Source organism: Scyliorhinus torazame, chromosome 8 (genome assembly GCF_047496885.1).
Source record: "Scyliorhinus torazame isolate Kashiwa2021f chromosome 8, sScyTor2.1, whole genome shotgun sequence".
NCBI classification, from domain to species: Eukaryota; Metazoa; Chordata; class Chondrichthyes; order Carcharhiniformes; family Scyliorhinidae; genus Scyliorhinus; species Scyliorhinus torazame.
Window position 1 is genome coordinate 134165823 of NC_092714.1, and position 17487 is coordinate 134183309.

The window sequence follows — 17487 nt, forward strand, 5'->3', positions numbered from 1 at the left end:
CCTGGTATATGCGTATACCAGCTCCAGCCCACTGCACCATCCGCTTCTGCTTTGCCCAGCACAGGACCTTCTCCTTCACGCTGTACCTACGAAACACACAGTTACTACTCTTGGCGGCTCACTCGCCTTTGGTATAGGCCTCCACGACCGATGAGCCTGATCCAGTTCATATCGAGAGGGATCGTCCCCCTCCCCCAATAGCTCCGCCAACATCGTGGCAAAATATTCCTTCGGCCTCGGGCCTGCCACCCCTTCGGGCAAACCCACGATCCTCAGATTCTGTCGTCTTGATCTGTTTTCCATGTCTTCCATTTTGGCTCGCAGACCCTTGTTGGTCTCTGCCACCTTCCACAACTCCTTCCCCATCGAGGTGAGTTGATCACTGTGCTGCGATAATACCTCTTCCACTTCCTTCAGTGTCTCACCTTGCTCCCGCACCTCCGCCACTGCGCTTGATACTGCCGCCCTCACCGGGGCAATCGCCTCCTCCACCAGCACTTTCAATACCGCCCCCATCTCCCTCTTCATCGCTTCCATGAGCTTTGTGAACTGTTTTTCAAGTTCCACAACCAGCACTTTTCTCATTTCTTCTGCTGTGAGCGATGCGGCCTCGCCTGGTGCTCCAGCCTCCACTTTCCTTACAGTTCCTGGGCTGACTTTTCCACTCACCGGCAGACTTTCATTAACTCCCTTTTTCACGGCTGTTTTTTCCCCAAGCTTTCCCTGTGCCTTGTTACAACTTTTTCAGCCTCCGTTGCCCCTGGGACCGGGCGTTAAAACCCCAAAATTTCTATTCCCAAGCGGGAGCCCTCCAGTGTGCGGCTGCCTCCCGCCCGCCGTCACCGGAAATCCTTGAATGTGGACATTTAAGGGGTCAGATGATTACGGGATAATGTAATAAAGAGTTAAGATGACTAAAAGAAGTTGACGAAGATAGAGAGAAACTATTTAATTTGGTGAGTGAGCCATGTGATGAATGTAGGAAATTGTTATATATTATATTTCATATTTGTGGCAGCAATATTAACAACCCTGGTTTAAAATATATACAGACAATGTGTCTACTAAAGCTGTAATTAGAGTCGTAAAAGGTGAGGTAATGATTGATTCCAACCACTTACTTGGTTACAGATAAAGGGATGGATTTAGTAAGGGGAGGTCGTGCCTGACAAACCTGTTAGAGTTCTTTGAAGAGATAACAAATAGGTTAGACCAAGGAGAGCCAATGGATGTTGACTTCCAAAAGGCCTTTGATAAGGTGCCTCACGGGAGACTGCTGAGTAAAATAAGGGCCCATGGTATTCGAGGCAAGGTACTAACATGGATTGACGATTGGCTGTCAGGCAGAGAGTTGGGATAAAAGGTTCTTTTTCGGAATCGCAACCGGTGACGAGTGGTGTCCCGCAGGGTTCAGTGTTGGGGCCACAGCTGTTCTCTTTAAATATTAACGATCTAGATGACGGGACTGAGGGCATTCAGGCTAAGTTTGCCGATGATACAAAGATAGGTGGAGGGGCAGGTAGGATGGAGGAGGTGGGGAGGCTGCAGAAAGATTTAGACAGTTTAGGAGAGTGGTCCAAGAAATGGCTGATGAAATTCAACGTGGGCAAGTGCGAGGTCTTGCACTTTGGAAAAAGGAATAGAGGCGTGAACTGTTTTCTAAACGGTGACAAAATTCATAATGCTGAAGTGCAAAGGGACTTGGGAGTCCTAGTCCAGGATTCTCTAAAAGTAAACTTGCAGGTTGAGTCCGTAATTAAGAAAGCAAATGCAATGTTGTCATTCATCTCAAGAGGCTTAGAATATAAAAGCAGGGATGTACTTCTGAAGCTTTATAAAGCATTAGTTAGGCCCCATTTAGAATACTGTGAGCAATTTTGGGCCCCACACCTCAGGAAGGACATACTGGCACTGGAGCGGGTCCAGCGGAGATTCACACGGATGATCCCAGGAATGGCAGGCCTAACATACGATGAACGTCTGAGGATCCTGGGATTATATTCATTGGAGTTTAGGAGGTTGAGGGGAGATCTAATAGAAACTTACAAGATAATGAATGGCTTAGATAGGGTGGATGTAGGGAAGTTGTTTCCATTAGCAGGGGAGACTAGGACCCGGGGGCAAAGCCTTAGAATAAAAGGGAGTCACTTTAGAACAGAGATGAGGAGAAATTTCTTCAGCCAGAGAGTGGAGGGTCTGTGGAATTCATTGCCACAGAGGGCGGTGGAGGCCAGGACGTTGAGTGTCTTTAGGACAGAAGTTGATAAATTCTTGATTTCTCGAGGAATTAAGGGCTACGGAGAGAGAGCGGGTAAATGGAGTTGAAATCAGCCATGATTGAATGGTGGAGTGGACTCGATGGGCCGAATGGCCTTACTTCCGCTCCTATGTCTTATGGTCTTATGTTGTGACTGCTGGAGATTCCCTGGAATGTAAATCATTTATGAGGGAATGGTGTTTAGTCCTAGCTACGCAGGTCATAGAGCTTAATGATGTAATTAATAGGAGGAGCCAGGTCTGTCTATATAGTTTTTCAGTCGTTGAACAACAGTTTGCCATAGGATTTGAGTTTGACAAGACAGAAGTGTACTGGAGCTGCTCTTGAAAGGGTCTCTGTATAAAAGTATGTACACAGATAAGGAAGTAACCGGTTTTGTTAACCTTATTAAGTGGCATTTGAACTGTATTAGGTTGTTTCATTGGAATTTGTGGCAGGTGTAGGTAGTAAATGCAAGGTTTTTCTTTTATTTAAGAACTGTTTAACTAATAATTGTAAAGCTATTTCTTTGATGTTAATATGGTTAATTCTGTGTTTAAATTAAAGTTTGTTTTAACATACAAGATGCCTACTGGTCAGAGCCATCACTCCAGGGGTGAAGTATCCTTTCCTCACATTTTTACAAATAGAAAAATTGTTTAGGGTTCTCATCCGGTATCCTAACAATAAATTGGTCTGATCCGGTGTCGTAATAGTCCAGAACTAGGCCATTCACGTGTGATGTCAGGAAGCACCTCTTCACATGATGGATATTGGAAAACACTCGCCACTTCCCAAAGCAAAAACTGCTGCAGCTGAGACAATTAAAGACTTCAAAAGTGAGATTGCGAGATTCTCATTATGTAATGATACTGAAGGAATATGGAATCAGGCTGGGCAAATGGATTTAAAACACAAGTTAGTTACAATCCAACTCAATGGCAGAACATGTTTGAGGGGTTGAATGGCCGATTCCTTTTCCTTTATTCAGCCTAGTGTTTGAATCCCCAAGGCCTCACACAATCCTATCGCTGCCACCTTCCCATGGTCTACAACCCTTTTGAGTCCCCCCAATTCCTTTACCATGTCATTGGTGGCTATGTCTTCAATTCTGCAAATCCTTTCCTAATCTACCTCTGATCCTTGGATGTCATTTTTAAAAACAACCGCTTTGATCATACCTTTGGTCACCTGTTCTAATGCCGTTGTCAGATTTTGGTCTCTCAGGAGAATCAAAGGATAAAGGGAATGGGAGGGGAGGAATAACGAGTTGAAGCCCAAGATCTGCCATGATGGTACTGAATGGTGGAAAAGGCTGGATGGGACGCAGGGTCTTCTCATTCTCCTACTTCTTATGGCTTTGTGCTAATTTTTCTCTGATTATGCTCCTATGAAATGCTTTGGAACATGTTACTGTTTTAAAGTGCTATATAAGAAGCAAGTTGTGTTGTTATTGGTCCATCCTGATAATGTAGTGCTCAACATAACTTCATCTGCCTTAATGAAAATACATTGTGCGTCAGGAGAGACCAAAGCCAGCTGCCATCATCTTGCTCATTCTGACACCATTTGTTGTGATTGTTTCAGTGTGCCCACTATAGTCATTCACTTGCCCAACAATCACTAATCTTGGAGAGTAGCATTCCGGAGTTCAAAGAACTCTTCCCTTACAGCATACCACAGGCCCTACCTTAGATTGGCCAGTGCCACCATTAGAATTGCTAACTTATCACTGCCTATGTCTCAGCTATCATTGTTGTTGCAGGTTTTCTGCCACCCAGGTGTTTGGTCAGAATATGTAGTGAAAACTATAACAAGAGGGGTGAATTTGTACCTCTGGAAAAGCCTTTATATGGCTTGAATGTCTTTTTAAAATAGTCTTACTGCCAGTGATAAATCTTTGGAATTGACAGGGGCACCAGCAATGCCTAAACTCAGTTGGACTGGAGTCAGTCTAGTTGTAAGGAATTAATCTCATATGAAACTAGATTAATTCACTTAATTCAGCATTTCAAGTTCAATTGTGTGCAAAGTAAGATATTCTGCTGCAGGAAACCATGTTACTCACCTTTTCACTGGCTTGTATAAGGTATGGCAGTACCAGAAATAATGGGTCCAAGGGAGTAACAAACAGAAGCCTTCCATCTTAAAAAAAGGAATAGGAATTAAGAAATGTTTTCTCATAAGAACTCCACAAATATCCCTATCCTCAATGGTAGAGGAGCCCAGCATATCTGTGCAAAAGTCAAGACTGAGGCATTCCCAACAATCAGCAGCCAGAAGTGCCAAGTGGGTCCCCAGGCATCACAGATGTCAGTCTTCAGCCAATATGATTCACTCCAATGATATCAAGAAATGGCTGAAGACGCTGGATACTGCAAAGGCTATTTGTCCTGACAATAGTACTGGAGACTTGTGCTCCAGAACTTGCCATACCCCTATCTGTTCCAGTACCAGCTACAACACAGGCATTTACCCGACAATATGGAAAATTGCCCAGGTGTGCTGTACACAAGAAATAGGACAAATCCAACCCAGCCAATTACCGTCCTATCAGTTTACTCTCCATCATCAACAAAGCGGTGGAAGGAGTCATCAACGGTGCTATCAACCGGCACAAACTCAGCAATAAGCTTCTCACAGACGCTCAGTTTGGGTTCCACCAAGGTCACTCAGCTCCTGACCTCATTACAGCTTTGGTTCAAACATGGACAAAAGAGCTGAATGCCAGGGGTGAGGTGAGAGTGACTGCCCTTGACATCAAGGCAACATTTGACAGAGTATGACATCAAGATGTCCTAAATAAATTGGAGTCAATGGGAATCGGGGACAAGAAGCAAGTTACATTTGCGCCACACAAGTGCCAGGCAATGACCATTCCCTACATCTAACTATGACCCCTTGAGATTCAATGGCATTACCATTGTTGAATCCCCCACAATCAGCATCCTGGGGGTTACCATTGATCAGAAGCTAAATTGGACTAGCCATATTAATATTGCGTATACCAGAGCAGGTCAAAGGCTAGAAATTCTACAGCGCATAACTCACCTCCTGAACCCAAAAGCCTGTCCACCATTCACAAGGCACAAGTCAATAGTGTGATGAAATATTCTCCACTTGCACAACAACACTCAAGAAGCTCGACACCATTCAGGACAAAGCAGCCTGTTTGATTGCTCCCTCTTCCATAAACATTCAAACCCTCCACCACCGACGCACATTGGCAGCCGTGTGTACCATCTACAAGATGCACTGCAGGAACTCACCACTGTTCCTTTGACAACACCTTCCAAACCCTCAACCGCTACCATCAAAAAGGACAAGAGCAGCCTATCTGGGAACCCCACCACCTGGAGTTCCCCTCCAAGTCCCTGACTTGGAAATATATCACCATTCCTTCACTGCTACTGGGGCAAAATCCTGGAATTCCCTTCCTAACAACCCATCGTGGGTGTACCTGCATCTCCGGCACTGCAGCAGTTCAGGAAGGCAGCTCACCACCACCTTCTGAAGGGCAACTAGGGATGGGCAATAAATGCTGGCCTAACCAGCGACACCCACATCCCAATAAATGAATTATTTTTAAAAACGGTCATTCAAACACTCCCATCTGCAGCTGGTCACATCCTTAACAAAAAAACAAAATGGCAGGTCTTTTTCAAAAACATGCTAAATAGATGGAGGTTGGGAGCTGCTCCTTTGCATCACCCAACTGAAAACCTCATCCTGCCAACAAGAAGAAATGGCACAACACTCCACTGCCCCATGCTGCCTTATAAAATGATCAATGATAATAAATGCAAGCTCTCCACTCCACAGAAGTGGAATTTAATAATCCTACTAAATTAACCAGGGAAACCTGCAAAACATCCAAAGCCACCGATACAACGGGGAGTTAATAATGCATGCGCAACTTAACAAAATCTTAGCACAGGGCTAAATCGCTGGCTTTGAAAGCAGATCAAGGCAGGCCAGCAACACGGTTCAATTCCCGTAACAGCCTCCCCAAACAGGCGCCGGAATGTGGCGACTAGGGGCTTTTCACAGTAACTTCATTTGAAGCCTACTTGTGACAATAAGCAGTTTTCATTTCATTTCATTAACACAGCCACATAACCATCACAATTGCTGTGAACATAAATTGCCAGGGTCGCTTCTGTAATGTATAAACTGCACAATAATGCCAAACTGTCTGTTAGAAGGGGAAATACAGTCACTGATCTCGGCTTTGCACTATTGTGGAACTTGGACACACTTTAGAAATGAAGGGACTCTATGCACCACAAAGATTTCAGTGTCTGGGTAGCCTTAATAGTACAAGAGGAAAAAGTCAGTCTGCACAAATTAGTGTACCAATTTTACTAACAAGTGCTTCACGTCACCGGTTAACCAGTATCACAAACCAGTAAGTGCTATCAAAAATACTCAAATTATCAGATAGTGGAAGGTCATACTCACCATGCTGAACAGACTGACCAATAAACCAAGAACGATACTCTTCATCAAAAGCCTTCACTTCATATACCTGACGAGCATCACTATTAAAAAAGTACAAAGTACCAGTGCCTGAAAAAGAGAGATACATTAATTTATACAAGTCCATTTTACAACCTTACGCAATGGTGCGTGTGATTGGAAGGATCAACCAATTTTATTGTACGGGTTCAATTCCCATACCGGCTGGGGTTATTCATGAAGGCCCACCTTCTCAACAAATCCACATATAGAACCTCTCAGACATGGTGCAGAAAAATGCCCAAAATTTCTCCAACTTCGGACAGGACCAGAACATGATTAGCTGGGCCCCTCCCACACCGCTCGCAGCTATCCTCCACCCCCTCAAACTGTCGGCTCATCCTCGCTCTCGTTAAGTGCGTCCTGTACACCACTTTTAATTGAAATCGACCCCAGCCTCGCGCACGAGGTTGAGGCATTCACCCTCCACAGCACCTTGCACCATAATCCTTCCACCACCATCATCTCCAAATTCTCTTCCAACGTCACCTTTATCCCTCCCATGGACACCTTATCCTCTTCCATGATCTCCTACCATAAATCACCAAAACAACCCCGTCCTCCATCCCCACCAGGGACAGCACCTCCTCCAGCAATGAAGAAGACGGTGCCACCGGAATGTTCAGAAGACCGTTCTCACAAAGTTCTGCACCTGCATATATCTGAAGCCCTCTCACGCTGGAGACCATACTTCACCCCCAACTCCTTCAAGCTTGCGAACCGCCCCTCCCAAAACAAATCCTTCATCTCCTTCACCCCTCTCTCCTCCCAATCCCAGAGCCTCGTATCCATCCTCATTGGCTCAAACCAATGATTCCCTCTTATCGGCATCACGCTCGAGTCTGCCTTCAACTTAAAATGCTGTCGGAAATGCCTCCAAACCTCCAGCATGGCTACCACTACAGGACTCCCCGAGTGCTTTCCTGGGCGAACGGTAGCCAGTCCCTGCAACCCAGACCCTTCACAGGAACCTCCTTCCATCCACACCCATAAAGCCTCCATCTCCCTACTCCACCCCGCACCTTCTCCGCATTCATCACCCAGTAATAGTATAACAAGTTCGGAAGGGCCAACCCCACGCCCCCACCGCCACCCCCTTTGGAGCACTGCTTTCTTTAACCTCACCACCTTCCCTGCCCACACAAGCAAGACCAGCCTATCCACCCCCTTAAAAAATGACTTCGGTATAAAGACCAGCAGACACTGAAACAGAAACCAGAACTGTGACAGAATGTTCATCTTCACTGTCTGCACACGGCCTGCCTGCGACAAGGGGAGACTATCCTACCGCAAAAAGTAGGTTTTAGTATAATCTTAAAAATCACCATGACCCATGCCCCACACCAGAGCGCCCCCACCTCAATCGGCCTGGCACCCACGGCCAGTGCCCTAGCACCCGGCCTAACGCCCAAGCTCACGCATCTACACCCCATACGGCCCGGCACCCACGGCCCTTGCCCTAGTACTCGCGCTGTACTTTCAAACGGAGACCAATCCAATTAATATCAGTGAAGTCTGAAGACAACTTTGTTCCACTTGAATTTCATTTAAAACATTTTATCTCCAAAATCAGTTTCCTTTGTATGTCAGACCTCACATAACTATTTTGTGCTGTTCGTACAAGAAGCAAGAAGGACTTGTTGACGCATTGGGTAGCACCCCTGCCTCCGAGCCAGAAGCTCCGGGTTCACGCCCCACTTGATGGCCAAAGAAGGTGCGTGCATAACCCGGCCAAACGGGATGAGCATCAATGTATAAATCCTTCAAACACATGCCAATGCCACGCAGCGAGGCTGGGTGAGATTTCTAGTCAGCCATTTGATAGAAAATAAATTGGTGCCTCTACTGTCACTAATCATAGCTCAGGACTACAACATACATGTAAATATGTTGCCACTCTGTCTCCTTAAGGAGTCGTTTCCCTCATTTGGCCGGACAGTCAGTATGGATCTGATTGCTGACAGCCACAGGGTCCAATCACTGTTCAAGCTGGTGTGGATTCCGGACAAGTCTCCTTGCCCTACCCAAGGTGGAGGTTATGGCTTTGTGGGTCAGACATTGAAGGAAGAAATCATAAATATGCTTTGTTGATAAAAGCATTTAAGGAAAAGCTAGAAAAACACGTGGCAGATAGAAATGAAAGAACATGCTAACAGGGTTAGTTTAAGAGGAATGTGGAGCATATACGCTGGAAAGGACCCGTTTGGCTGATTGGTCTGTTTTGTATTGTAAATTCTATGTAACAATGGTCTATTAGGAACAGACTCTTTTGCCTGCTTCACTGATCTGCAACTCAACACTATTTACTCACTTGGGATCCATTTTTCTCAATACCCTTAACTGAACCCAGCACCTTAGACCGCTCAGCCATCCTGACCCTTACCTAACAAAAACATCTAATCATTCTCAGTTTTGAAAGCTACGGGGCTGGATTCTCCGATTCTGAGGCTATGTCCTGTCACCGACGTGGGAACGGTGCCATTTTAAGCCAGAGAGTTTGGGGCAAAATGGCCAACGATCCTCCATTTGGCTGGGGGCTATCAGCCAAACAGGTAGAGCACGCGGCTCTAGCTGCTGATAGGGCCCGGAGAATTGCCGGATCCGTGGCCGCACATGCGCATATCACGAACCCGGCCTGCAAAATAGTGCCCTCCCGTTGGCCGGCCCGCGAGCTGGAAACCCCCCCCCCCCCACAAAGTGTCCCCAACCCCTGAAAAAGTCCCCCCTACCTGCGGATCGGCCCTCCCCCGACTGTTTCGGCACTGGACTGAGTCCGCAGCCGCCACACCGAGTTCCCGACGGATGATAGCACATGCGACTGACGCCGTCAGGGGCGGAGCATCAGGGGTGAGCCTCGGGCAACGTCCTGAGGCCGTCGATACGTCGCACGCCATACTCTGAGTATGCCTCTTTGGAGGGGGCTGAGCATAGCGAAAGTGGCACTGCCCCGATTTGGTCGGAAACGGGTATTCTCTGGCCGATCGCCGAATGTGATTTCAGCGTCGGCAACTGGAGAATCCCGCCCAAGGTCTTTTGGGAAAGAGAGCTCTAGAATATAGGAAATTGTTGAAATGTAGGAAACTGACAATACTGTACTGCACGACTTCCGGTGGCGTGGGCGAGCAGGGCGGCCGCAAAAAAAAAGAGCTCCCACCGGTGGCCGCGATTTCGGGGAAATCCCCGAGTCTTCACGCGCCCCCCCGACTATCGTCGGCTTTTGGGGCCGCCACGAGCAGCCAGCCGTTTAAAAACCGCCGAAGAACCCCGCGCGGGTGTCAGGCGGTGGGGGCTGAGGTGCCGGGCCCGGCAGGTCAGAGCAGCGGGGGCGGAGCTACGAGGAGGCCAAGGTGGCAGGCCCGAGGTCAGGGCATCATGTAGGGAGGGTGCTCCACGTCGGATGGCTCCCACCTAGGAAAAAGAAAGAAGGTTGAAGCCTAGTCCCAGGTGAATGCAGAGGAGAAAGAAAAAAGATTTAAGGAAGTTTGGTAAAAGTTTTTTTTTCAAAAAGAATAAGTCAGATTGATGAAGGGCAGGAGGGTGAAGGGGGAGAGAGGAGAAAGGAAAGAAGATAAAAAACAATAAGCCGCTAAAGGATGCGAAAAGCAGCTTCGAAGAAAGGAGGAAACGCGGGTTCGCCGCCGAAGGAGAAAACGAGCAAAAGTGTTGACAGGATGGCGGAAGCCAAACTGCAAGGCGGGGCAGCACTACTTACGGTGGAGAAGATGACCGAGGTGATGGTGGTGGAGCTGGAACAACGTTTGGTGAGGCACATGGAGATCCTGAGGAAAGAGATGGTGGTTGTGTTGAGGTCATTGTTGGAGGAGGCAATCGGCCCGATCAGGGTGGAGGTGGCAAAGGTATCAGCCGAGGTGAGAGAGCAGGGCGAGAAGATGAAGGAGGTGGAGGAGGCCGTGACACGACACAGCGACCAGGTCACCTCGATGGGGACGAGCTGCGGAGGGTGGTGGAGGTTAACAGAGGACTCCAAGCAAAGCTGGAAGACTTGGAAAACCGCTCAAGGTGGCACAATTTGAGAATTGTGGGCTTGCCCGAAGGGACAGAGTGCCCGAGGCCAACGCAATACTTCGCTAAGAAGTTGGCAGAGCTGATGGGGGAGGGTGAGAGCCCCACCCTGTACGAGTTAGACCGAGCTCATTGGTCATTAAGGCCGAAGCCCAAAGTGAACGAGCCGCCAAGGGCAGTAATTATCTGCTTCCATAAGTTTTGCATGAAGGAGAAAGTATTAAGCTGGGCGAAGCAGGAGCGTGAGGTGCTGTGGGATGGTACTGCGGTTCGGATCTACCAGGACGGCAGCACGGTAGCATTGTGGACAGCACAATTGCTTCACAGCTCCAGGGTCCCATGTTCGATTCCGGCTTGGGTCACTGTCTGTACGGAGTCTGCACATCCTCCCCGTGTGTGCGTGGGTTTCCTCCGGGTGCTCCGGTTTCCTCCCAAAGTCCAAAGATGTGCAGGTTAGGTGGATTGGCCATGATAAATTGCCCTTAGTGTCCAAAATTGCCCTTAGTGTTGGGTGGGGTTACTGGGATATGGGGATAGGGTGGAGGTGTTGACCTTGGTAGGGTGCTCTTTCCAAGAGCCGGTGCAGACTCGACGGGCTGAATGGCCTCCTTCTGCACTGTAAATTCTATGATAATCTATGACTGGACGGTGGAGTTGGCAAAAAGACGAGCGGCGTTTGTACAAGAAGGGGGTGCGATTTGGTGTGGTGTACCCGGCGAAGTTGAGAGTAACATATAACGCCAAAGGCTTTTATTTTGAGACAGCGGAGGCGGCTGAGGCGTTCGTGAGGGCAGAAGTCTTGGGACAGACGTGAAGAGCAGAACTGGAAGAGAGACTGTGGACTGTGTTTGAGCGGCTGGAAAATGTACAAATGTTACATCTTTCTTTTTACTGATTTGTATTGAAATTTACTTCTCTTTGCATTGTTACAGAGTTCAAATTAATGGCGTTCTGTGTTCGATGGTTAAATGAATTAGTGAATTGTAGGGGTTGGATTGTTGGGTTTGTTTTGGTGTTTCTTTCTCTGGGACTGGGCGGAAGGGGGCGAGAGGTCTTGGCGGGGGGAGCCACCCGAGCTAGCTAACTAAAGTCAGTTAGTGAACGGGGGTGAGGTGAGAGGAGGACTGCGGACGTTGGAGCCTGAATAGCAGGCTTCAATGGGCCTATGAGGTGAGCAAGAGGGGGTGGAGGGATGGATGTTGGGGGATGTTTTTGTAGGGGGGGGGTTCTTGGGAGGGGGGGGGGGGGTTAGATGTTAACAATGGACAGGGGCGGGTCAGGCTTATGGGGCAGGGCCCGGGGGTATGGTGATGGTGGATAAGAAAGGTGGGGGGGGGGGGGGGGGGGGGGGGTGTGCGCGCGGTGAGAGACCCCCAGTAAAGATAATCACGTGGAACGTGAGAGGGCTAGGAGGTCCGGTCAAGAGTGCTTGCACATCTTAAAAGTTTGAAAGCCGATGTAGCAATGCTGCAGGAGACTCACTTGAGGGTGAAGGACCAGGTGAGACTTAAAAAGGGCTGGGTTAGCCAAATGTTTCACTCCGGATTTGATGGAAGGGCTCGAGGGGTAGCGGTGCTGGTCAGCAAAAGGGTATGCTTCCAGACGGAGAAGGTGGTGGCAGATCAGGGGGGTAGATATGTGATTGTGGCAGGGGCGCTGGAGGGGAGATTAGTGGCGCTGTTAAGTGTATACGGTCCCAATTGGGACGATGTGGGATTTGCGAGGAAGGTGTGTGAGGCCATTCCCGACTTGGACACGCATGAGCTGATTGGGGGGGGGGGGGGGCGGGGCTGGAACTTGGTGCAGGAGCCAAGGTTGGACAGATCACAGCCGCGCTCGCTGGTCCCATCAGGGGGGGCGAAGGTGCTGGCTGGGCTAATGGTGGAAATGGGAGGGGTGGACCCTTGGAGGTTCCTGCACCCAAGGGAACGGGAGTATTCGTTTTTCTCAGCGGTCCATAAGGTACACTCGCGGATCGACTTTTTTGTGGTGGGGAAGGCTTTGCTGGCTGGAGTCAAGGGGTCGGAATACTCTGCAATTGCAGTGTCAGATCACGCTCCACATTGGGTGGATATGGTGCTGGAGAAGGGGGCAGCGCAGAGACCGGGGTGTAAACTGGATGTGGGGCTTTTGGGGAACAAAGTGTTCTGTGAGAAAATTGAAAAGGTAATTAAGGAATATGTAGGTTTCAATTGTACGGGTGAGGTGTCGAAGGCAGTCGTCTGGGAGGCTCTAAAGGCAGTGGTGAGAGGTGAGGTAATTTTGTTTAAGGCCAGGGTGGATAAAGAGGAGAGGTTGGAGCAGCAGAGGGTAATAGATGAGATGTTGGAGGTAGATAGGAGGTATGCAGAGGATGGGGACCCGGCGAAGCTGGAAAAGAGGAAGGAACTACAGGCGAGCTTCAACCGACTGTCCACCAGGAAGGCAATGCGCCAACTGAGACGAGCAAGGGGTGAAGTTTATGAACATGGAGATAAGGAGAAAATGTAAAAAAGAACAAAAATATATATTTTTTAAATACTGTACACTGCACTGGCGACTACTGTATTTTTCCATTCACTGCAAGCACTGTATGGCTAGGTTTCTTTATTTGTAGGAAATAACTTATTATTCATCTGCCTCAATAATGAACTTGTTGTTTTTCATGCAAATAAACCATTACCAACACGTATGTGTATTGCATATGAAGTCTGGTCAAGTAATGGTCTACTTGCCTGTTTTGGGATTGCGTAGTCTGGTAAAAACGGGTTCGCTGTCAGCCTTTTCTGGTGCTTCAGTTGCAGACTCTGAAACAGGAAAGTTGGGGTAGGAAAAGCAAATCTAAATTAGTCAGCTGTACAGAACAAGTGTCAAAAGCTTTCTGTGCACAACACCATCTTCATGCTGTGGACTCACCTCAGAAAAGTGACCAGATCTCTGCTAGCTAAACTAGGCAGTATGCTCAACATGTCTTTCTGCACATGATAAATTGTGACATGGCCTTGTCGGAGACCGGAATTCAAAAGACCACTTTGTATTGATGCAAGGTGGTTTGGCGTGTACCTCAATGCAAGGCAATTCTGTAACTCAGGAAACTACCTGGTGCAGGGTACGTACCACTGAGGAGTGGGCTGCTCTTCCTGCGGGGCGCCTTACAATGGTTTGAGCTCCCGAAAAGTCAGTATGGATCCATCACAATAACTTGCAATTGTATAGCATCTTTAACAGAGTGAGACATTCCATAGTGCTTCATAGGAACACAAGCAGGAAAAATATACCAAACCACATGTTGAGGTGGGTATTAAGGAGCAACTTAAAAGCGGAGAGATAGAGAGAGAGAGAGGGTGAAAGGTGGAGAGGCAAAGGGAGGGAATTCCAGAGCTTAACCCTGATCAGATGAAGACACTGTCACCCATGGGGTAGCAAAGGAAACAGAACTTTGATGTATGAAAGGTCTTAAAAAAATGAAGAACATCTTCAACTGAAAGCATTGCTGTCAGTCTTGCGTGATCTGATCCCAAGTGCTGGGCAGCCTTGACAATGAGAGAGCGCAAAGGAGATTTACTAGACTGGTGCCAGGAATGATGGGCCAGCTATGGGAAGAAGGTGGAGGAACTGTAGCTGCTCACCTACCAGCAAGGTAGATCAAGGGGAAATTTATTGATGGTGTTTAAAATGATCAAATGTTTTGGTAGAATAAAATATGGAGAAAACGTTTCTACCAGCTGGAGGGTCAGCAATTGAAGGACATGCAAATTAGCAAAATAATCAGAGTGGAGCCGAGGGGAAATTGTTTTAAAACCTGTTAAGGTCTAAAATGTACCACCTGAAAGGGTGGTGGAAGCAGATTCAATAGTAAATTTCAAAAGGGAATTAGGCATATTCTGGAAAAAAGAAAAATACTCCATGACTGTTGAGAAAGCAGCAAAGTGGAACTGACTGGACAGATTTTCAACACAGCTGGTATAGGAACATTGGATCAAATGGTCTCATTCTGTGCTGTAAATCCAGTCCATCGCCTTCTCAAGGGCAATCAAAGGGTGGGCAATAAATGCCAGCAATGTTAAGTCCGAAGAATAAATTAAAAATAGGAAATGCTCTTTCCTTCTGAAAGTAACATCCAATACCTTTCCAAGTGCTATTCTGGTCAAACCCATATAAGCCTGCACATCAGGCGATGCTTAACAGAGTTGACCATTATGGTGCAAACCATCACCTCACAAGACAGACGGCAGTATGTATCTGCCTGGGGGCTGATGAGGCCCTTTATAGCTTTCCACATATTATGCCCTTGTTGATATTCACCATAAAACCTCTTACTGTATAAAATGCTTTAAATTGCTTCTGCTCAACTTAATTTTGCTTCTGGTTATTTGACTGTTTAAACATTTTTATTTTGCACAAACATGCTGTCCTCTTTTGCATTTCCCCCTGTTGTATTTTAAAATTACAGAAAACATTAAAATATTTGAACAAATCTTTATTTAAGAAATACTGTTTATATTTAAATATTGACTTCTCAGGATTATATTACATATGTATACAATCAATATTTAAGGTCTATAATACATGCACATATCTATATTTAGGGAATATATTATATATTTAAAAATCCATATTAAACAGTTTATTTATTTAGATATATATCTGGGCAGCATGGTAGCACAAGTGGATAGCACTGTGGCTTCACAGCGCCAGGGTCCCAGGTTCGATTCCCCACTGGGTCACTGTCTGTGTGGAGTCTGCACGTTCTCCCCATGTCTGCATGGGTTTCCTCCGGGTGCTCCGGTTTCCTCCCGCAGTCCAAAGACATGCAGGTTAGGTGGATTGGCCATGCTAAATTGCCCTTAGTGTCCAAAAAAAAGTTAAGAGGGGTTATTGGGTTAGGGAATAGGGTGGAAGTGAGGGCTTAAGTGGGTCGGTTCTGCACTGTATGTTCTATGAATATATTTACTTTGGGGCTTTTTAGTATATACAAGGGGTTAATGTGAAAAAGTAAGTAATTGTGAGTTTCCAGTTTTCTGAAGGACTAGGCCTGTCTGAATCAATATATCAGAGGCACTGGCAGAGAACATAAGGAACTAGAGTGGCTTCTTGAAGGGAATTGTCTCCCTCTGATTCTGGTGTTCTGCTCTGGACTTTGGACTGTACACTTCAGCAAAGACATTCTGGATTCATCTTCCATACCATAGGCATTTTTTGCTGCACATGGCAAAAAAAAAAAAGAGAGGAAACAAAACTGAAACACTTCTCTAAAAATCTCCCAATTGGAAATACAAACCAAAATGTGCTTGCATTTATACAGGACATTTCACCATATAAGGATGTCTTAAAAGTGCCTCATGGCTAATGAAATACTTTTGGAAGCATGGTCACCCCCATAGTGGAGAGAACACAAGTGGCCAATTTCCATACGAGATCCCATAAAAAGCAATTAGATAAATGCCAGATGTGGGCAGCACGGTAGCACAGTTTATTCACAGCTACAGGGTCCCAGGTTTGATTCCCGGCTTGGGTCACTATGTGGAGTCTGCACATTCTCCGTGTCTGCGTGGGTTTCCTCCATGTCCTGAAAGATGTGCTGTTAGGTGAATTGGACATTCTGAATTCTCCCTCTGTGTACCCGAACAAGCGCCGGAATGTGGCAACTAGGGGCTTTTCACAGTAACTTCATTGCAGCGTTAATGTAAGTCGACTTGTGACAATAAAGATTATTTTTTTTTAAATTAATTTGTTTTTGGTAATGTTGATTGAGGCATGCATATTTGGACAGGGCAGGGAGAACACTTCTGAAATTTCCAGTGTCTGCAGTATTTTGCTTTGATTTGAGATCTCTCCTCTTTTATCGAGATAATGTGCACAGGATCGTTTCTCAGCAGGGCCCTCGGGTCTCATTCAAAACGGGCACCTCTGACAGTACAGCACTCGCTCAGTGCTGCACTGAGTGTGAGGCTTGAATACAGGGAGCTGACTGGGAGGAGAGGGTGCTCCCGACAGAGGCAGAAGCGGCAGAAGCCAACCCCCCTCCCCTGTTCAGCCAACGCCATTTTCTGATTACCTTGTGCCAACAGCACCCACTGATGACAGGGCGACTCCTTCCGTCTGTTTCTCTTGCTGGACATTGTTAAGCTGGTGCCAGGAATGCAAGGGGAGGATTGTATCTCCTCACGGATACAATGTTGCGGCTCTCAGTATCCCCGCTCAGAATGGCGCCAACCTGTCCCCAGCTCACAACACAACGGGGTGGGAGCCCGACCAGCACCTTCATATCGAACAACGGAAATCCTGGCCGACAGAGGCGGAAGGAGGCCGGCGATTAGTCAAATCCACACTCGAATCGTGCCATGCAGCTATACTAGCTAAGAGCCCACCCGCCCTGTTTATCCATGATGATAAACGGAATTAAAACCCTCTCCTCTGTGCTCGAGTTGGTACAGTCCTACTTAAAGGGACCCTTCATCCAAAACAGACTCGGTGCAAAAGCGACTGTTAAAAAAATGGGGTTATTGAGGAGCAGGCACAGCAGTCCAGGAAACTGCTCAAAAGCTGACCAAAAAATGACAATGAAAGAAGGATCCTGATTTTTCAATCTGTGGAATGTAAGAGTTAGTAGCTATATAAGTTTTGTACTTTACGCTGGAGATTTTCAAAGTCTTTTACCTGGACTGAAGTTACATTTTAATAATAAACACCTCCTTTATAAATTAAAG

At 47.0% G+C, this 17487-nt stretch overlaps 1 protein-coding gene across 2 annotated transcripts in view; it reads right to left on the reverse strand.

Annotated features, from left to right (window-relative positions):
• The window catches only part of rnaseh2b (ribonuclease H2, subunit B), a 73917-nt gene extending 56806 nt beyond the window's left edge, over nt 1–17111 (reverse strand). Inside the window, exons 1-4 of one of the 2 annotated variants that reach the window (XM_072514217.1) lie at nt 16836–17111; nt 13513–13584; nt 6719–6826; nt 4326–4402 (exon numbers count right to left, since the gene is read on the reverse strand). In XM_072514217.1, the coding sequence (XP_072370318.1) occupies nt 4326–4402; nt 6719–6826; nt 13513–13584; nt 16836–16899 (321 nt within the window). In that variant the 5' untranslated portion in view covers nt 16900–17111. The remainder of the gene's footprint in view (nt 1–4325; nt 4403–6718; nt 6827–13512; nt 13585–16835) is intronic. The other variant, XM_072514216.1, reaches the window with a different exon arrangement.
• Nucleotides 17112–17487: the final 376 nt, after the last annotated feature.